The sequence below is a fragment of the Manis javanica genome, chromosome 6 (assembly GCF_040802235.1).
Source record: "Manis javanica isolate MJ-LG chromosome 6, MJ_LKY, whole genome shotgun sequence".
Taxonomy (NCBI): Eukaryota; Metazoa; Chordata; class Mammalia; order Pholidota; family Manidae; genus Manis; species Manis javanica.
In genome coordinates, this window is record NC_133161.1 from 13,500,395 (window position 1) to 13,522,138 (window position 21,744).

General features: G+C 45.4%; 1 protein-coding gene and 1 long non-coding RNA gene across 3 annotated transcripts in view; one reads left to right on the forward strand and one right to left on the reverse strand.

The window, feature by feature from the left end:
• LOC140849840 (uncharacterized) overlaps positions 1 to 16,084 on the forward strand; it is a 126,300-nt gene extending 110,216 nt beyond the window's left edge. For both annotated transcript variants that reach the window (XR_012132082.1, XR_012132081.1), the window contains exon 3: positions 12,715 to 16,084. This is a non-coding gene — a long non-coding RNA (uncharacterized lncRNA). The remainder of the gene's footprint in view (positions 1 to 12,714) is intronic.
• TBXAS1 (thromboxane A synthase 1) overlaps positions 1 to 21,441 on the reverse strand; it is a 134,749-nt gene extending 113,308 nt beyond the window's left edge. Inside the window, exon 1 of the mRNA XM_017673205.3 lies at positions 21,176 to 21,441. Within this exon, the coding sequence (XP_017528694.1) occupies positions 21,176 to 21,264 (89 nt within the window). The 5' untranslated portion in view covers positions 21,265 to 21,441. The remainder of the gene's footprint in view (positions 1 to 21,175) is intronic.
• Positions 21,442 to 21,744: the final 303 nt, after the last annotated feature.

The window sequence follows — 21,744 nt, forward strand, 5'->3', positions numbered from 1 at the left end:
AGGTGAACGCACATGCAGCCTATCTTGCCATTTTGAAAATTGGACAGAGCAGTTGAACTGGGTCATAAAACCAGTTGAGTGGCTGATATTTATGAAACACTTCTGGATTTTTATTGAAGTATCAGTTATTTGAATTTAAAGAGGCTGAGCTCCCCCCGCCCCCACCCCACCGAAAAAACCAATGACATATATGAATGCAGTATAAAATCTTCCCCCGAAACCTCTCTTCCAGGATGGAGAGGGTAAAAAAAAGTAATGACTTAGTGCATTAAAAAACATATTTATAATAAAACAATACTTAAATTTATCATGGTATATTTACATTTACAGATTTAAATACAAATCTGGGACTTCAATTGCTTCAGTGTCAGGGAGCTGTGAGCTCGGACACAGCACCCTACAAAAGCCCCATCTCATCCTGCCTGTCCCGGGAAATGGAGAATTTGGCTCTTAGGAGGGAAAAAGCCAGGCAGAGAGGTTCCTACAAACTCCCTTCAAGTAAGAATTTTGCTTCTGTGAACTCATCTCTTCCTGTTTCCCCAATGCTGAGCTCGGCAGCCCTGCCCACGAGAATGCCATTCCCATCACAGAGGCACAGGTCACCCAAGGGGCATTTTTGCAGAGGCAGAGAGAGACAATTTAAAGGATTCCACTTCCCGGGGCAGGTAAGGGTCCAGGCCAGAGCCGGAGTTCATTTCTATCTCTTCATCTGCCAGTTAGGAGACTGGGCCTCCCTGATAATTATGCTCTCAAGGTAGTGGCCTGTTTAAGTAATTGATGATGTTTGTCCTCGCTGGGGAATCTAAGCACATCAAAAGATGTCGAGAAAGCCAAAATTCACCTGGAGTCTGAATTAATCACTTTGTCAAGCACAACAAAGGCTGTCTTGCTTTGCTAATAATCCCAAATGAGGTAGCAGCCCTCAGTTAAATAAGGAGACTATGGTGTCTTTAATTAATGTTTCAAAGAGCTCAGACTCACTTTATTTTCATGAGAATATGGAGAACTGCATGCAAAGCAGGTATTTTCCAAACTTCTCAAGTGTGAGAGGGATGAGACAAGGCTTCCCTGACACTATAGAGGAGGATCTGGGGGCTTTAGTTGACCGCAAGTCGCTGTGTGTTGTGCCTGGGTCAGAGGCCCAGTGAATGCCTCCAAATGCCGCCTGCGGCTTTAGTGCCTCTCTTGCCCAGACTTGGCTCCTCAGACACCACTGAACGCCTCCCCACTCCCCCAGACACAGCCACCTCAGCCTCTCTGGGCTCACCCCAGAACGCAGCTGCCCTCGGCCCCATCTCTGGCTGACTTTTTGCTACCAAATCCTCTCCCATAAGGCTCTCTTCACCAGGCAGCTCAAGCGTCCCCAGCCTCCAGACAGACCGTCACTCGGCTTTACCTCCCCTTCTCTGCCCCTGCCTCTCAGAGCCACAGGCCAGCCAGACCTTGGCCTGGCATCCAGTCCCACCACAGCTCAAGAGGGTACAGGCCAGGTGAGAGCCCTGCATCCTGCAGGTCCAGAATGGGAGGTTGGACATGTTGTGTGTTGGTCTGAGCCCAGCTGCACAGCCATCTTTTAAAGGACTTTGACACCCCTAACACCACTTGGAAGCCAATGGACAGGATGGAAGGTTGGGGTCTGGAAGCCACTTGGTTTAGTTCAGCCATACTTACAGACCATGGACACCATGGAAAGGGTAAGATATATCCCAACTCCCCGTATACCCTAGGGAAACAAATGAGGGTTGGGGGGCTTCCCTTGAACTGGGGGAAGCCTTCTTAACTGCCTTCCATGTACCTCTTATCTTAACCTGATAACTCTACATGGCTTCTAAATGGTCACCAAGTAGAAACCTCAGTGCCATTTTTGACTCTCTCCATCAGCCCTCATCTGCAGCCAGTCCCCAGGTCCTGTCAACTCTGCTGTCAAATCATGGAGTGAGTTCTCCTCCTTACTTCTAACTGGCGCTGCCCTGTCTCAGGCCATCATGGCCTCGCCCTTGGGTGTGGACTCCTCCACGGTGTCCTGAGCTGGTCTCCTGCCTCTGGTTTCTCCCTTCCCCCACCAATCTGCCATCCACATCACTGCCAGAGGAACCTTGCTAATGCACAAATCCGGCCCTGTAGGCCCATTCAGTTCTTGGTTGGCTCTCTGTCACTTTTAGACTAAACACTAAACTCCTTTTTTTGGCGCATAGGACCTTTGGTGATCTGGCCCTGATCCAGCCTCAGTCCAACTGGGCTCTGTCCCTGGCCTTTAGACTCTGTCAATCTTGCACCAACTTAGACATTTTTTTTACACCAACTTGTTTCACCCTTCCAGGCTTTTACCCATGCTCTTCTCCAGGGCCAGGACTAAGGTGAGGCAAATGCGGCACCTAGGTGTGCCAGGGCCAACCCTGTTCTTGCAGGACCCTGAGAGTGAGTGTCTCCTTAAAACTCCAGCCCCAGGTGCCTGCTTACCTCACCCTGGCCCTAGCACACTCTTTTGCCTGGCTGGTATGTCCACCTTCTCTCTCCATCGGGCAAGTCCTGGCCATTCTTCAGGTTTCTGCTGGAGGGCTGCTTCCTCCAGGAGCCCACCCAGACTGTCCTAGGCACATGGAGACATTTACCTTGGCCACCAGCTCCTTAAAGCAGAAGCATTGCAAACAAAGAGCAGGAGCCCTCAGTATATTGTTTGTAGGAATATAATCCTGCCTGAGTTCATTATTTACTGTACCTGGTTCTGTTTCCATCATGTCGGCTTCGTCATCTGTGGTTAATCCTTTTGTTTTTATGAAGTCCTTAAAGAACCCTTTAGCTGTTGTTGTGAAAGAGAGACATCCGCCTTTGGTGAACCCTAACAGACAAATTATAGCCCAGAGAGGGCAGAGGGGGCCACTTTTGCCTCTGTCCTGCACAGTAATCGTGAACAGTTACAGAATGTTTCCTATGGGCCAGGAGCTGTTCTAAGTGCTTCACGCATATCGACTCATTTATTTCTCTCCATGCTCTGTGGAGGTGCTATTATGATCACTTTCATTTTGCAGATGGGAAAACAGGCTCAGAGAGACTAAGTCACTTACCAAGGTCACATAGCCAGTAAGGAGCAGAGCTGACATTCAAAGCCAGGCCATCTGGTTCTGGAGTCTGTGCTCTTAGCCAGCAGCCTCTGCTCCCTCTCACTTTATACTTGCAGAGCAGCAATTTGCCTAGAACCCAACCTGTCTAGTAGACAGGAGGTACCGGAAGCCCTGCTTTGCTCAATTCTGTGGGTTAAGGACTCTGAGGCCCCTGGAAAGGCAGATGCCATTCACTGGACTCTTCTCTTCTGGGATCAAATCAATTGATCAGCAGGGTCATACGACTTGAAACAAGGACAGGTAAATTTAGAGTGGAGCCCTGACCTGTGTGGAGTAGAGGGGCTGCTGCGTTGGCCAGCTGAGTTTCAGTGTCTCTGAGTGACCGAGGTTGGCACAGAGGGACATTGTATACCTGTCGTTGGTTGCCAGAACGATTCTAAATTCCTTTGTATCTTACCTGGTAGGCATTCAAAAAATATCTGCCAATTGGATTTGAGGTTGTGTCTTTATAAACCCAGCAAATATTTCCATCTTTCTGTTGCATGGTGATAGGCCCAATGGCCTGGAACAGGCCTGGGGAACCCAGTTCTGTCTCCCAGCTTGGCAGATGACTTAAAGAGCTTAGGCAATCAAAACAACAAAGGGATATTGTGAGTGTTTCAAAAATATTTATAATCCCATTGCATCTTCTTTGTTACTGGAATCTCCACATCTTTGTTTTGACCTCAGTTCTTGGTAAGTTCACTCTTTGGCCCTTGATCACCTCTTAGCTGCAGTGATCAACTGTAGGTCCAACTGGAAATTGTACAAAACAAGGTCAGAAGGCAACAGCTCCCGTCTAGGACCACTAAGAGTTGCAGTGACCTTTGCCCGTCATGTGGTTGGTTCTGGCTCTCACCCCTCTGGGCCCTTGACCAGATGCACAGACCCACAGAACCTGCTTGACCCTCCCCATGGCCAGCCCCTCCAGGTTCAGCCTCTTGCCTGCCTGCTGCACCTTATAACCCCCTGTATAGTTACTATACTTTGTCCTGGTCCCAGCTCATCCTGGCAGTTTTTATCTCATCCCCTGTATTAGTTATCTATTGTTGTGTAACAAATTACCCCAAAACCTAAGTGGCTTAAAACAATAAGCATTGTTATCTCACACCGTTTCTGAGGGTCAGGTGTCTGGGAGTGGGTTACTGGCTGGTCCTGGCCCGGGGCATCCCATGAGGGTAGAATCAAGCTGTCGGGGTTGTAACGATCTAAGGCTGCCTTGGCTTGGAGAGTTGGCTTCCATGCTCACTTATGTAGCTGTTGTCCAGCTTCATTGCATGGCTGCCAAACAGGGTACTTGGCTTCCCCTAAATAAGTAGTCCATGGGAGGGAGCAAGAACCCAAGGGGAAGCCTCAGTCTTTTATAAACTAATCTTGGGGGTGCTCTACTGTCACCCCTGCTGTGTTCTGTAAAATCTGGTCAAGGAATCTCTGCAGGGGTGTGGATAGCAGGGGACAGGGACCATGAGGGACTATCTTGGAGGCTGACCGCACCATCTGTGCCCCAGTGTGAACAAGTGTAGCTAAAGTACATCCTTTTTCCACAGTTGAAAACCTCGGGTTTTTCAAGCTGGTTACTAAGCCCTGTAAAGTCTGTAAGTTGTTTCCTCTGATGATGAGGTATTGACACAAGATGTGGTTGTTCCATTCTTTATACCATAAAGATGTATTTAGTGCCTACTCTGTGCCAGGCACTATGCCAGATGTCATCTTACATCACCGAGAGCACAGATAGGATCTACTTGGCTTTTACTAAACTCGGGAAAACTTCAAACTGGGATAGATACAAATGGATTTAAAGCCTTCAGAAAACCATTTGGCAAATGATAGCTAACATTTACTAAGCGCTTGTTATGGGTCAGTCCTTGTACCAAATACTTTGTAAACACTGTGGCCTTTTGTCTCCACCAACATCCTAGTTATGTCCCTCATACAGATGGGGAAACTGAGATGTAGAGACTGGCCCACTGGGCAGTGGCCAGGCTGCAGCCCAGGCCTGGTAAGTATGACAGGAGGGCCTGAGCCGTGAGCCAGGTCTCTGACGGCTCTGGTTCCGCAAGGCCCACATGGGAAGGAGACTGCAGTCATCTTTGAGGGCTGCCATGCAAAGCCCCACAGACTGGGGGCTTACAACAACAAAAATTTATTCTCTTGTAGCTCTGGAGGCCCTCAGTCTGAAATCAGGGTGTCTCAACATCTGTGGGCAAATCCTTCCTCGCTCTTCCTTGCTGGGGGCTCCTGGCTAGCAGCTGTGTCACCTGGCCTCTGCCTCCACCATCACCTGGTGCTCCCCGTGTGTCTGTCTCCAGACCATCTTCGCTCTGTCTGTGCCTATGTCCAACTCCCCTTGTCTTGTAAGGACATCAGTCCAGGGCCCACTCTGACCCAGGGTGACCTCATCCTACTTTAGGACAGCTGCAAACACCCTGTCTCCAGAGAAGGCCACTTTCATGAATTCTTGGGGGCCCCTACCCAACCCAGCACAAAGCCCACAGAGTTGCTGGCAGCGATGGGAGAGGCCAGCATGTGTGTGCTGGTGGGGAGGGGTCTGCCTGACCACTCTGGGGACAGAGAGGTGAGGTGGAAAGAAACTGACCTCATGAAAGGAGACCTTAATTCAAAAACATGTTTCCAGTTCATTTTGAATGTTACGCTTTGTAAAAAGCACCTATCAGGGTGTAGGGTTTTTTTGGTATTTATTATAATTATACTAACTAATCTATATTTTAGCTGTTTTAGTCAGTGTAGCCTTTTTTTTTTAGGAAAAAAGGAAGTAAAATTTTGTGGCTGATTTTGGATTGCAAAAGCACCTCCCTATTCCGATGCACCAGTGACTTCCTAGTACAAAAGGGCATGATGGAGAGAAGGACAGAAGTGAGATTAAAGTTTCTTTTTATCTTTGAAACCCTTTTTTGGAAGGTTTAATGCCAAAACCTTTGAAAGTTAAATTCACCCTGTGTAACAGGCCCTGTGATACCAAGACACACCCTTTTTTCTTAGAGTCACTGGCCAGCACCAAGAGGTTCTAGAGGACAAGAGAAAATCCTAGAACATGTTTTTTTTCTTTAATAATACAGTAGGACTTAGCACCCATGAGAACATTTAAAACAAATCTAGAGCTATTTATGTTTTCAGCCATAGCCCTTTCCTGGCACAACAGTACCCATAAATTTACAGCCCCATGTGGAACAATGAATTTGTCCTAAACAATACAGTTCACAATCTACAAGGACGTCCCCTGGTTGTTGTATTTCAGGATCTGGTGAACATGCGAGGCTTTCTGCATTCAGGCCTCCTCTGGTCTTCTGGACTTGGGAAATGCCTCCCTCGGTCCTGCTTTTCCAGACTAGAGTTAGGCCCTTTACGTGGCAACTGCTCTGGGCCCTGAAGCAGTCTTTGCTCTCCTTGGAGTAGGGTCTGGCTCCATAATCAGTCCCCTGACCTCCATTGCTTATTCAACTAGAAATTTCTGGTTAGGCTCAGTCCAACCTGAGATCTAATCTGAAGTCACCTTCCAAGATTTTGAGTGGATGTGAAATTTTCAGGGGACAATGCTCAGCCCAGTACAAAGACCTGGGCCTGGAGAATCTGCCTCCATACTCTCTTGGCTGGAACTGAAGCTCACCACCCTTCTTGAGTACTATTGGTGTTAGCTCATCAGTGGGTCGGCCAAGACCCACTGGGCCCCGCCGTATCAGGGTCTCAGCTGTCAGTGCCCCATCCACACCTGTTATTTTTTTCAGAGACCATTGTTCTCATTTACAATGAAAATCCAAACGTATGATAGATTTACATTTTCGTTTGTTCTTTGTTTTTATTTTTGTTTCTTGTTTTGTTTTGTCTTGTCTTTGTTTTGTGACAACTCATGGCCTCTTTCTGCTTTACCTGAGACCTGAACCCAGATGTGTGAGATTTGGGAGCAAATGGTAGATTGAATCATTACTCTCAATTCTTCATGCCCTCCCTGATCAAAATTCTACATCATCACCCTTTGTTCTATGACTTCTAAGTACCTCCCACTATAGTGGGTGGAGTCTCCTTCCCCACCCCAATAATATTAGGCTTGGACATGTCACTGGCTTTAACCAACTGAGTATGGGCAGGAGTGACATTAAACCACTTCCAGGCTTGGGCCTGAAAAGACAATGATAATTTCCTCCTGCATTTTTTTGCCTTCCTGTGATCTGTCAGGATTAGAATTTCCCCAAGTAGCCTTCTCAGCCTCGGTCCCATTCCAAACACATACGAAACAGATCTGAACCCCACCCATAGCCTGAATTGGAGCTGCCTCATCCCACTACAGACCGTGAGAAAAATAAATGTTGTTTGCCATTGAGTTTGGGGTTGTTTGTTACATAGCATTATTGGAACAATGGCTAATACAGTTCAATTCACTAAACTTTTCTGGACCTTCATTTCCTCATCTGTAAAATGAGGCCATCAGGTGCTCAACATCATAATCAAGGTGCTCAACCTTTTTTCTGCCCCACACACCCGAGGGCTCTGGCCTATCTATCCTAACAGTAACAGAGGCTAAACATATCAGAGTCAAATATTACAAAGCACTAAAGAAAGAGTTGGATTGGGAAATGTTAACTCCATCTAACAATGGCCTTGGAGTCGTTTCAGTAGACAGTGGAAGTGAGGTCCCTTGTGGGGCTGAAGGATAAATAAGAGGTGAGAAAGTGAATAGGTGTGGTGTCCTCTTTCAGGCTACTTGTCTGGGAAGAGAAGGATAGGAGGGAGGGGTAACTGGAGTGGAACGTACAGTCAAAGCCACGGTGGTTAGCTGGTTAGTTACAGTCAAAGCCGAGGTGGTTAGCTGGTTAGTTACAGTCAAAGCCATGGTGGTTAGCTGGTTAGTTACAGTCAAAGCAACGGTGGTTAGCTGGTTAGTTATAGTCAAAGCCGAGGTGGTTAGCTGGTTAGTTACAGTCAAAGCCACGGTGGTTAGCTGGTTAGTTACAGTCAAAGCCGAGGTGGTTACTGGTTAGTTACAGTCAAAGCCACGGTGGTTAGCTGGTTAGTTACAGTCAAAGCCGAGGTGGTTAGCTGGTTAGTTACAGTCAAAGCCAAGGTGGTTAGCTGGTTAGTTGGTTGGTTTGTTGGCTGGCCTGTTTGTGTGCTTTAGATTGGGAGAGGATTGCGTCTGCAAAGAAACATTTACAATGTCACAGTTAAGGGATATTGAAGGTAAGGGCTTGCACAAGGGTGTGCAGGAAATCAAAGGTCTGGTCTGTGAGAGCAGAGAGGAGATGGGACTGACTTACTGGCTTGATATGCTTCATCTACTCTTCAAGTTCCCAAACTCACATGCAAGGCAAAGGTCAAGCAATGAAACAAAGACCAAATGAAAAGCAGAATCATGTGGTTACTGTTCAAATCAGAGGTTAAATGTAAATTTTGTCATAGGAAACTGAATATTTTCCAGAAAGCAAATTGAATTTGAGCTTGACTGATGGAGCACTTTCCAAGAAATAGATTTACTTTTACTTTTAAACACCTACAACTAAGAGATAAACAATTGCCATCAATAGACCAATAATATATGTCGGTGTAAGATTTGCTCACAACATGCTCATACTCCCTGTTAAGGAGGCTGCAAAAGGAGGATCCGCTCCACTTTGCCATTGGAAACTGAAGCTCAGAAAGGCAGCTGACATCTCACACCTTCTTGAAAGAAAAGCCTACACTCTTCTTCTCAATTGCCTTCCTTCCTAATCCTTGCAAACCTGCTGTATTCTGGCTTCTGTTTCCACCACACCATCAGTGACCATCTGCAACATCACCCAAGTCTTCTTAGCTGCTGAATCCAATAGGAGTGTTTTAAGCCGCCTCTCACTTGTTCAAGGTTGAAAGCTGCCTAGTGACACAAGCCCAAGGTCATGCAAAACGGGGCACCTGTCTGAGGGATGGCTCTCTTCACTTCTCACTTGGGTGCATTCCTGGAGATCATGTGAGAATTCCGAATGATGTTAAAGTCAATTAATTAGTTAATCGATTATTTAAAATAAAAACAAAGCCGTGATCTATCTACATAGCATCTACATAATTATTGTTGTGTATTAGCCTGCAGTTACCACATAATAACAATAGCTACCACTTATTGAACACTGACTGGCCCAGCACTGCTCTGAGTCGCTCCACGTTTTAACTCATTTAATTTTCCCAACATGCTGTAAAGTATTGCTACTGTCCCCATTTTACAGATGGGGCAGCTGAGATGCACAGACCTTTCAAACTTGTTTAAAGAGTCGAGGCTAGCCAGGATTTGAATCCAGCCAATCTGCTTCCAGTCTGGGCTCAGGTTCCAGACCCTTACACCAGGGGGGAGGCAGCCCCAACTGAAGCATTTTTAGTGTGCTTTTAAAGACAGTGTTGGCAAACTGACATGCTGCTAAAGTGCTGGGTAGTAGTTTAGTTTCCTAAATGGGTTCAACAGTCACCTTTGCCCTCTGATTTTGTCTAGCAATCCTTGCCTCATTAATAGTTCAGGGATGAACTTCACCCACAACCCAGGCCAGCCTGAAGTATAAAGACAAAATCTCTTATTAAGCTCCAGAGTTCAATTAAATGAAATTGTGTTTATAACAAATGGGGTGGTAGCTGGTGACAGTGATACACAGCCAGAGATGAATGGAAATTCTCCATGATAATATGCACAGCAGCAAAGTGCTAGCATGTATTGGGCATCTATACATGCCAAGCATGTGCCACACAAAATCCTATATATTATCTCTTAATTCAGTTTGGCTTAAAAATAATTGAATGTCTGTTATCCAATAAAATGAACTGAGGCCACAGCCTAGTGCTGGGCACTTAGAGCAAAAGTTGAATAAGGCCCAATCCTGCCCTCTCACCTACTCATGGGAAGCCAGGTAAATGGTAAGAGAGAATGAAGGTGGGTGCAGTGGGGCCAGGAGCCCAGGGACTGCAGAAGCTCTCACCAGGAGCAGGGCACCCTGCCAAGAGAAGGCAGCATGGTGTGTGGAAGGAAGGGTGAGCACCAGAGAGCAGAGAGCTGGCTGAGAAGCGACGGTCGATGACCGTGCCAAGGTGGGTGGACCAGCTCAGAGAGGGCCTCGTGTACCAGGCCCTAGGTGGGAGGGCCATGGAGGGGCTTTATACAGCCAAACAGTAAACTTTGAGGTCTTATTCTGGCTGCAGAGTTGCAGTACAAATCTGAGAGGCACAAGACAGGAGCAGGGAAGCCAGCTGGGAGGCGGTTTAGGGCCGAGGGATGCCCTTGAAATCCTGAACTATAGTAGAAGGAGAGCAGGTAGAGGAAAGAATGGCGCAGTACATTCTCCATGAGACTGGAAAGACTGTGGATTGGTGGGCTGTTGGTGAGGGAGAGCTGACCCAGGTAGCTAGGTGGAGAGATGCCATGTGCCAAGACGCAGGGACTGTCACTCTCTCTTTTCAATGAGGTAACTAGCCAAAGGATGGAATGAGTTTCCCAGAGTCATCTGGTGAAAAAAGTGTTATCTGTCCTAAACTGGGAAGGCCTAGCTGATTTCCACGATGACAGATTTGTCCTGGGAACTCCCCAATTACGTCCCTCTATCGTCTTCTCCTCATGAGATGATGCTACTAATCTTGGTCATTCTCTGTGTACAGATAGTTCCAACCCTTAAATGCATAACTGCTTTACAAGGCTTACATCCTGTAGTCCCCAGATGCCTACTGATTTGTGAGGAGGGAAGGATGGGGATACATGAGATATTTCCAACATTTCAGAGAGTCTAATGTAAATTGTGCATTTATTGATAATAAGATTGTGCAGGTTAACTAAAATGTCAAGTGCCTTTGCTTTGAAGTGGAATTATAACCGAGTACACTGATGCTGGTGATCTCATCGATCAGCTGTTCTCATTACAGAGTCTCTGTCAGCTTGTCTCTGAATGTTAAAATGGGAAAACAAATCAGTCATTACTAAAATATACATTGTTGTTTGGGCAGTAGAACAGGGGCTCTACAGGGACACAATATAAACAGTGGGTGTTGGGGGGAAAGTTTAGATAGCACTGCTGTAAGCCGCGGAGTGGGTGCGGTGCTCAGAAGAGCAACGAGGAGGAAGTGTGTGTCCTGGGACGCCTCGCCGCTGGGGGCTGGGTGCCTCCCCTCCCCCCACGCTGTGGTCAGGGCACCCTGCTCAGACCCCGGGGGCGCTGTGCTCCCGCATGCCGCGCCTTCCCACTGCTGCCTCCTGCATCCTAGCCCGTCCCCTCCTTTCACACCAAAGCCTTGCTCGTCCATTTCGAAGGTGACGATTAACTGACCTATCTGAATTCATGGGAATGTTCTCAACTGCACCTCAGTGAGGTAGAACCCACACACAGCCGGGGAAAATCTTGAGCATTAAGTGAGTGTGTGAACTCGGAAGTAATTTATTTACTCTTTCCATGAGCCATGTGCAAGGTATCCTGCCAGGTGTTGAGAACACGGTGCCACTAGTGTGCAGGTTGGAGGGAGATCGTCCCATCCTCCCCGGGCTTTCACGCACACATGGAACAATAATCCTTTGGAAGCAGTGCGGTTCTCTCAGTTACCCGAGGCACAATTGTGATCGTTGACATTTACAGCAGCTTCCATGCAAAGGCACTCTTTGGCTTAGAGTTAGGCCCTGCCCTCAGCGCCGTATAGTCAGAGAAGATGGGTCACGAACATAAACAAGAAAATAATATACCAGGCGCCGAGATAGAGAGAGAAAGCATAGCTGGAATTCAAAGGAGGCAGAGCTTGTGGAGGGCCGGCCTGCTTAAGGAGACCTTCAAGAAGAGTGATATTTGGACAAGGTTTTGAAGGCTGGTTAGGATTTAAACAGAAGGAGAGAGCATTCAGGCACCTGTCAGCTCAGAACGTGGAGGCAGCCACTGGTTTAGGGGCAGAGCGCTGGCTCTCCATCGGGTGTCTGCGCGGTGCCTGGGAAACAGGGCCCTAGTCGAAGCCACTCTTTGAAGAGGCTGGCTTTGCTTTCAGGCCACCTCTGCACCATGAGCCCAGATACGTTTAAGAAAAAAGGGCCATCCTCTTTTTAGGACCGTGTTCAGGAAGTGCTGTCTGCTGAGGCGAAATCTAAACAGCACACCCTTGCAAGGACTCATGGAGGTATAGGATGTCCCCACACTGTGGCCCAGCACCAGACTCTGCCGGGAGGCCGGACACACCTGAGAAGGCCGTGGGCCCTGGGGTCTCACCCCTCAGCCAACGCTCCTCCCCTTCCCCAGTCCCGGAAGTTGGCAAGCTCACATATTTCTGGAAAACCAAGAACAGGGTGGCTCTTAGCAATTGAAGTGACAATCCACAGCAGTGTGAGCCCCCTGGCCCTTCTCTCCCCAAAGTCCCATCCCCATGTCCAGATGTACATTTCTGCAAGGAGAAACAAACCCCTGTAATATTGCTCAGGTTCCCAAAGACAGGGCACCTACCCTCAATGGCAAATGACAGCCTCTTAGGTTGGTTGTATGGTGTTCAGGGATGGAGGAAGGGTTCATTTAACAGCTTTATTTCTGGAAAAGCCACTGTCTTCCCATGGTAAGTGGCACCAAGCGTATACTCAAGTGCCTCAGTAAGGCACCAACACAAATTCCCTGGTTTGTTTTGTTTATAGAATGAATGCTATTCTTCTTTCATCTCTCCCCAAGAATAAATGCTACCAGAAGCCTGAATTCTTTATAAGAAAAGAGAACATATGACCGTAAGTATTAAGATGATTGCCGTTTCCTTGAAAACAACACAACGAAATGAAGAACAATCACACGGTCGATGAGTGTGGCCCTGCAACAGAGTCCCAGGCTTGCAGAACTGGATCCTAAACTCTTGAGCAAACAAGAAGCCTTATTGTTTTAGAATCATGTTTTGTTTGGAATTGAAAATAATATTACCCAGCCTAATCACCTATTTGGAATTGGAAATAATATTACCCAGCCTAATCACCTATTTGCCAAAATTGGGCTATTTTTTAAAAACCAAACCATTCTCAACAAAGATGATGATTTGAGCTGTGAAAAGACTGCATCCAGACACACCAAGGACCGTTCCCAAAGAAAAGTGCTAAGAACGTGTTTTCTGCTAGCAGCATATCTGCAGCAACGGCTTAGCCTATCAGGAAAGTGCCTCTGAAGGTCATACAATTCATCTGGATGTATAAGTTCTGGTGTGTATGCTAAAATAATCAGTCACGTTACTTTATAGTCACACCTCGTACTCTCGTTCTGGAAAATCAATAAAGTGAGGGGAAGGCTACAGATACAGTGTATAACTATTTTAAAAGAGAGAAAACAGAAAAACAATATTCTGTGAAAATGGTCCTCGAGGAAGCATGGACCTGGTTTTCATAAGCAGGCTCAGTTTTATCTCCAAGCTCATCACTGAGTTATTAAACCAAAGTACCGAGCATATCCCAGACAAAAGTACAAAAAATAAAAAAGAGAAATAGCATGCATCCTTTTCTAGATGCTCTGGGGCACTGGAAATTATCCACAGCCTTTAAAATGTATTTCTAAAATGTGTCCATTATTCACACTCTTGATGTTTTGTTCCACCTAATGTTATAAACCCCCATGTTGCCTTCACCTGTCATTCTTCCCCACCTGAAATTTTCTCCCTCCTCTCCTCTGCCAAGTCAATTCTTCCCTGCATTTCAAGGCCCAGCCCAAGACCCTTCTGCTTCCCAAAGCCACTCTGACTGGCTGGCGACCCAGAAAATGGGCTAGAAGGCAAGAGTCATGAGCCAAGCTACAGTGAGGTCCCTTAAAGTGGCTTCCTGGGAGTGTTCGGGACATGACGAAGCAGGGCGCCCAGGTAGAAGAGAGAGCAGTCACTATGCGGTCACCTGTGTTTTGTCAGAGTTGCTGTTCAGCAGCAGCAGCAACAGTCAGCTCGCACCTGGCAGCACAGGAGCACCAGCAGATGAGGCATCATGGAGTCCAGATCCAGAAGGCATTCGGTGGCCATCTGCGCCAACTGCCCACACCACATGGGAAGAGCTTTGGCAGCATCCCTGATGGCCACCAAGGGGTGCTCCCAACTCCCAAGGCAGTGTCCCTGCCAATGCCAGGTAGCTGTGGTTATTTGTTGTTTGGTGTTGAACTGGAGCCAGCCCTACATACTGGCCCTACTTTGTCCCCCAGACTCCATACCCTCCATGTCCTGAAGTAAACATCATCAACCCTGGAGCCTCAGGGCTTGCAAAGCTCTTGTTTTATTCCTCTGTTCAGCAGCCCCTCCATTACCACCAGGCTATGTACACATCTTACCACTGTTTTCAGGGAATGTCCCAGCTGGTCTCAACTGCCCAGTGCAGCATCATTTAATCAACTAAGTTTGGGAAATACTGGCTTAAATAAATTTAACAGATTTCTTTACTGCAGAACCTTTCAGAGCCTTTGATATGCTATCATCTCCAAGAAGGGCCTAACATACCCTTAATTTCCCAAGCTTTCTTAAAGAACACGCCTTGGGAAATGGTAGCCAAACTGATCTTCAGTCTGCAAATACCCATGGGCTAGACATCCCTCCATCCACCTCTGATGATACCAGGAGACATCTTAAGTGGCTTCCTTGTTCTGACAAGCTCGAGATTTCTCAACAGGATGCCCATATTCCATCTCAATGGGCTTTTTTTTTTCTTTTAGCTTTATTGAAGTAGGAATGACAAATAAAAATTGTATATATTTTAGGGGTACAACTTAGTGTTTTCATATACCTTGTGTAACGATTACCACAATCAATGGCAACCACCATTCTACTCTCTTCTATGAGTTTGACTTTTTTAGAGTCCACATATGTATGAGATCATGCAATATTTGTCTTTCTGTGTCTTATTTCATGTAACATAATATACTCCAAGTTCATCCACATTGTCACAAATGGCACACTTTCTTCTTTAAGGCTGAATAACATACCACTGTACATATATTCCACAATTTCTTTATCCATTCATGAACACTTAGGTTGTTTCCATATCTTAGCTATTGTGAATAAGGCTGCAATGGATATTGGGGTGATCCTATCCCTTTGAGATCCTGATTTAATTTCCTTTGGATATATACCCTGAAGTGGGATTACTGGATCATTTGGTAGTTTTATTTTTAATTTCTTGAGGACCCTCCATACTGTTTTCCGTAATGGCTGCACCAATTCACATTCTCACCAAAAGTGCACAAGGGTTCACTTTGCTCCACATCCTCAGTAACCCTTGTTGTCTCTTCTGGATGACAGCCATTCTAACAGGTGTGAGGTGATAGCTCGTGGTTTTGATTTGCATTTCCAAGATAACTGATAATATTGATCACCTTTTCATATGCCTGTTGGCCATTAGTATGTATTCTTTGGGCAAATGTCTATTGAGGTCCTTTGCCCATTTTTTGATTGGGTTGTTTTTTTTGCTACTGAGTTGTATAAGTTCCTCAGATATTTTGGATATTAACCGCCTATCAGATATATGGTTTGCAAATATTTGAATATATTTAAATATATTCTCCCATTTTGTAGGTTCCTTTTCATTTTGTCAATTACTTCTCTCACTTTGCAGAAGCTTTTTAGTTTGATGTAGTCTCACTTGTTTATTTTTGCTTTAGTGCTTGTGCTTTTGGTTTCATATCTAAAAAATCATTGCCAAGACCAATGTCAAGGGGCTTTTTCCCTATGTTTTCTTCTAGGCATTTTATAGTTTCAGGTCTTACATTCAAGCCTTTAATACAATTTGAGTTCACTTTTGTGTGTGGTAAAAGATAAGGGTCCAGTATCATTCTTTTGCACGTGATTATCCAGTTTTCCCAACATCATTTACTGAAGAGACTATTCTTTCCCCATTGGGTATTCTCAGTGTCTTTGTCAAAAATTGACTGACTGACTATATGTGCATGGGTTTGTTTCTGTAGGCCTGATTCTGTTCCATTAGTCTATGTATCTGTTTTTATGGCAAAACCATACTGTTTTGACTACTATACCTTTGTATTAAAGTTTGAAACCAGAAATTGTCACGCCACCAGCTTTATTCTTCTTTCTAAAGATAGCTTTGGCTATTCAGGGTCTTTTGTAGTTCCATACAAATTTTAGGACTGTTTTTTTTTCTATTTCTGAGGAAAATGCAATTGGAATTTTGATAAGGATTATTATATGAATCTGTAGATCACTTTGGGTATATGGACATTTTAGCAATATTAATTCTTCTGATCCACAAACACAGGATATCTTTCCCACGTCCTTATTTGTCTTCTTCAATTAATTTCTTTCATCAATGTCATAATTTTCAGTGTATAGAACTTTTACTCATTGATTAAATTTATTCCTAACTATTTTATTCCTTTTGATGCTATTGTAAATGAGATTGATTTCTCTATTTCTTTTTCAGATGATTTGTTGTTAATATATTGGAATGCAACTGATTTTCATATGTTGATTTTGTATCCTGCACTACTGAATTAGTTTATTACTCTAACAGCTTTTTGGTGGAGTCTAGAATTTTCTATATATAAAATCATGTCATCTGCAAACAGATGCAATTTTACTTTTTTCTTCCCAGTTTGGATTCTTATTCTTTCTTTCTCTTGCCTACTTGCTCTGGCCAGGACTTCCCGTACTATGTTGAATAAAAGTGGTGAGAGTGGGCAACCTTTCAGCTTTTCACTGAATTGAGTATGATATTGGCTGTGGGTTTGTCATATGACCTTTATCATGTTGAGATAATTCCTTTTATACCTAATTCATTGAGAGTTTTTATCATGAAAGGAAGCTGAATTCTGTCAGATGTTTTTTCAGCATCTATTAAGATGATCAGAAGATTTTTTTCCTTCATTCTGTTAATGTATTCTATCATGTGTGCTGATTTGTATATGTTGAACTATCCTTGCATCCCAGGGAACAATGGTTTTTCTTAATATGGTCTGGGACTAGATCTAAGTCTATAATTAGAATCTAGTTTGCCACATGTAATGCAATATCTCTGGGAAAGAAACTTTTAGGTATAGCTGATGGACATTTTTGTTACAGTCTTAAGTTTTAATGATCACCAACACATTTTACCTTAATCTGGTCTTAGAATGAGACTTGATCAGAACACTAACATACCCTGATGCATATTTTAACTTCCAGTTGTATTCATAGCTCTGGGTCTTGGGCTTCAGAGCCATAAGTGCAGACGGTATTAAAAACTCTTCAAACGTTCAAAACCAGCCCTTTTCAGCCCCCACCATATTCATGGGTTTACGTGCTCTTACTGTTTATCTGCTTAACCAAACAGCCACAGTTTACCTTTCTCACTGCTTTGTCTGCCAAGAAGTTCCCCCCTTTACTCCAAATTCCCCTACTCCTCTGAAAAAAAAAGTGAGATTTCTGTCCCCAAACCTCCATGCCAAAGCCTAAAATTCATTTCCTCTTCACTAGAGAGGAGCAATTTCCTACTCATTTTACTAAAGTTTCTCTTTTTCTGTTGGTAATTCATACTCATCAGAGAAATATGGAAGCTTCAGAACTAATAGAAGAAATAAAAATCACCATAATCTCACCACTGCAGGGAAACCACTCTTAATATTTAGGGTATTTCCTTACAGTCTTTTTTAATAAAGAAATCTTTATCTTACCAACAGGAATCTGGCTCCCAATTCTTAGGTGCGCTTCAAAGTTTAAATACACTGGCAGTTAAGATTGCCTCTAGCAGTATTCAACTTGCACAACTTACTTCTTGTACATCAAATCTCTTCCAGAAGCAAGAATTTCAAACAATTTTATATAGAAAAATGAGTTCTTAAGATGTTTTGTCATATGTGTTAATCACCTTCACATGTGTTTCATGTACTAATATAGCTGATATTATAATTCATATAGCTGATATTTGACATACCTGGCCCTATTTCCAACCCTAGGGGAACAGCCCTCATCTTATACCCCAGCTCCCACTGATCAGCTACATAACTGTCAGTGTAAATGATAGTCATTGGAAAATTGTGTCAGATGCAGCTTTGGGAAAACTATCAAACCATATTATGCCTATTTTATAATGGTCTCTTTTTAAAGGAAATTAAGTCTTTTGTCTTCTTTCCAAAGCCACACATGCACTAAATAGTTAAGAAGCACTTGTCAAGTGCATGCCATGGTCTCTGCTTACAGGGTGAGTGGGGATACAGACAGAGTACACCTGAACAATTTAAAAAGTGGACACCAAGTTGGTACAAACTGAAAATACAATAGGCTTTCAGGAAAGGGGGTGATTCACGTAGGCAAAAGAATAAGATTTATTCTGCGCTATGACTCAGAGAAGAACCAGCAAGAAGAATACCAGCAGAGACTAGAGGCTGGAATTAGCCTTTAGCCAAAATATATTAGGTGCCAACTACATGCTGGGCACTGTGTGAGAGAGGGGTACTGAGAGAGATGAGAAAAACTCAGTGAGTGGGGGCTGGTAAGTGCCTTGGGCAAACAGGAAAAGCTCCTCTGAGGAGATGCCCCTGAACCTAGCACCGAAGTAGAGGAGGAAGGGAGTTCCAAGCTGGGAGCCCAGCCGCGTGATGGTTCTCAGCGCTGCCAACAGCACGGGCGCTGGCGAGTCGGGGAGATGAGGCGCCGGAAGAGGCGGAGCCACAGCCTGAGTCCTGCGTGCGGGGCTGACACGTGGTTTGACTTCACCCACATGAGACCAACGGCAGGAGGAACGTCTCATGCTTGGACACAGGTTTCCAGAAGTGCAGTGAGCCAGAGACCTCATCCCTGCCTTGAAAGAACACACCAGCTGGCCGAAGCAACCATTTAGACTTCTCGGAGTCTAGGCCCTCCGTGGTGGTTACACCCGCCCAAACCCTTGAAGGACAGGCCAAGCAGCTGGGATGTTTCAAAGACCTCCACAGTTTCTCCTCAGGAGCAAACTGGCTTGGGCGGTGCGTGGGCGGTGGGGCTGGGGGGTGTCTCTGCACCTCCTGCTTTCCCTGAGCACCCCTCTTTCTCCTGGGGGTCCCTCTCAGAATGAAGCGGGAGGGAAGCCTCTCCTCAGTCGAGCTGATGCCTGCTGCTCAGAGGCCGCCTGGAGTCTTGCCTAGAGGAGAAGGAGGGTGGGGAGCCTGAGGACGGTCACCTAGAGCTGGATCAAGGGAGAGGCCCCGGGGCCGCCAGAGCCGCGGTGTCCTCTCCTTCAAAATTATTCTCTCCACACACGGAGCTTAGCCCACAACCCCCAGTCTCTGCCTGCCTTGGGCACTGACCCAGACCTCCTGTTCCCTGACCTTGTGCCAGGGCCTCACTCCATGCCTGGCACACATTAACAGATCAATAAATATTTTTGAGATAACAAATGGAAATCATCTCTTACTTCCTATTTACCACCTTGCTTGTGCCTTTATCTAATCTCTGCGTCTTTGACCCAGGTTACTAATATGGCCCAGGGAACAGATTACAAATGCATAGCTCTCACTGAACAGGGCGATGTTATTGTCCGTGACTCTGATCTGCACTGATTATTAACACCCAGTTAACAGCAACTTATCAGTCAGGACACATGCTTTCTGGGACCAGAGCGACATTAGTGTATGCAATTCATTCATTCATTCATCAAACATTTATCAAGGCCATACGATATGGCAGGCACTGAGCTGGGAGTTACAAAGGCAGAAATGAAAAAAGATACAAAAAATACAGACACAAACATGTGAGATCACCTGAAGGACTCAGGTGGGACACTTCGAGAACCACAGTCAAAGCATAGCTAGTGATGAGAAATGAATATTAATAATCAAACTAGTAAGAAATTTTAAATACACCTAGAGCACAAAAGATGTCTTCTCCTCTGTGTTAGGTTACACAGACGGTAGTTAGAGTGGCTGACATCCACTAAGCACCTCCTATGCGTCAGGCCCCGTGCCGTGTGCGTCACTGAGCATGGAAGCACGTCCAGATGGGTTAATGGGGGAGGCTGGGGGAGAGGGCCACCACCATTTGCTCCTGGTTTTGCAGGTGGCTGGTTTCAAGGCAAGATAAGCTACCCTGAGATAGGAAAGTTCAAAAGATAATTAAACCAGTTAAAAAGCAAAACAGCACCGGGACTGAAGCTGGGTTTCAGAGCCAATTTCCAAGAAGTAATTTCATCATCATAGACATCAAACATGAATTCCATTTTCAGCTATGCAAATACCAAAAGAGTAACACCTCACATTTGCATAATGCTTGATGCTTTTCAAAGTGCTTTCCCAGTTATTAATCCAGAGGAGGCTTTGTCACTACCGGAAGCATAAATTGAAATTCTGTTCAAACTTGAATTCTCCATTATTTTTTCCACTTTCCCCTCAAAAACCAGAGCTGCCTAAATCCAAGTGCTTTTGATTGAGTGGGTAACTCTAATAAGTTTAACCAGCAGGGAGAATATGCATAAATATAGCATGTTGTGGGGCCTTCCGTTTACTGACAAGCCTTTGATTGAGCCCAACATAAGGAAACCTGTTGAATTAACAAAATCACAAGCTGCTACTCTCTGCTCACATCTGAGGTCCTTTCAGGGTCTCAGACTTTGTGGGCACTGCATGCCCTACGTTCCTCAGAATCCATTCACTTACCAAACATTAGACAAATAGGAAATTAGTTTCACCACTTTGTCCTTAAACCTACGTAAAGTCCTGTGGGTGACTTCCCACACAGAGGCGCACGATGCCAGACAACTGCTCTGTCTTTTTTGTTTCTCATGTAATATGAACCAAAGGCGGCTGACTGCCGCAAATCCAACATGAGGAGAGGATCTTAGAAAAACGAGGTGAGATCATGTGACCCGGGGGTGGGGGGTGCGAGGAAATACTTCTACCCAAACCTTCCCAATCTGTTTCTTTTTCCATCTCTTTCAGACTTAATTATGTGTAGTGTTCTCAGTCACTGAATCACCAGCCTTTCCTGACACCTCAATCTCATGCATTTTAGCAAAAGATTAACCTGGCTGTTTGCTTTTAATTCTGAAGCTGTGTTAATACTCAACTCCCTCTAGATTAGAAAAGAAGAAAAACACCCCCACCACCTACCCACCCTCATTGCAGCGAAGCTCCAGAGCTGCGATTTCTGACAATGTCACAGTCCCCAGAGCGCACTGGGGCACTCACCATTTCAGGAGGGCCAAGAGGACCACAGACAGGGCCAACGTTGCCGTGGAGCCATTCGCCTCCAGCTTGAGGAGCCCCAGGACTTCCATTGTTCCTCAGAGACCCTAGAGCGCTGGTCCCCCAGAGGAGAGAGGGAGGATAAGCCTCCGCCCTTACGGGAAGCTCGGTCTGCAGGTGGAAGAAGGAGCAGGCAACCAAGGAACCATCACATCAAGTGGGCTCCCAAAATGCGCTTTCTCAAAGTGTCTCCTAAAGAGGAAGGAAGAGGAGGGAAAAACACAGGGTTTCATTGTAAGGCAATGAATCAGCAACTTTATTTTCTTGAGGACTGTGTTGTCAATAAACATTTATGTGAACTTCCCTGGGAAGCGCCAGCAGAACGGGTCCCAGGTTTGCTGAGATACGTAATGGTCGCAGCCATAGATTTCTGCTCAGACAAGTAATGTGATACGAACACCCCCCACCCCCCAAAATATTCATAATTAAGTAGAGATGTGGGTCAAGAGACTGTGCATGTTCCAGAAAAATCCAGGGCTTGATGGAAAGTGCCGTCTGCACTGAGGCACTCT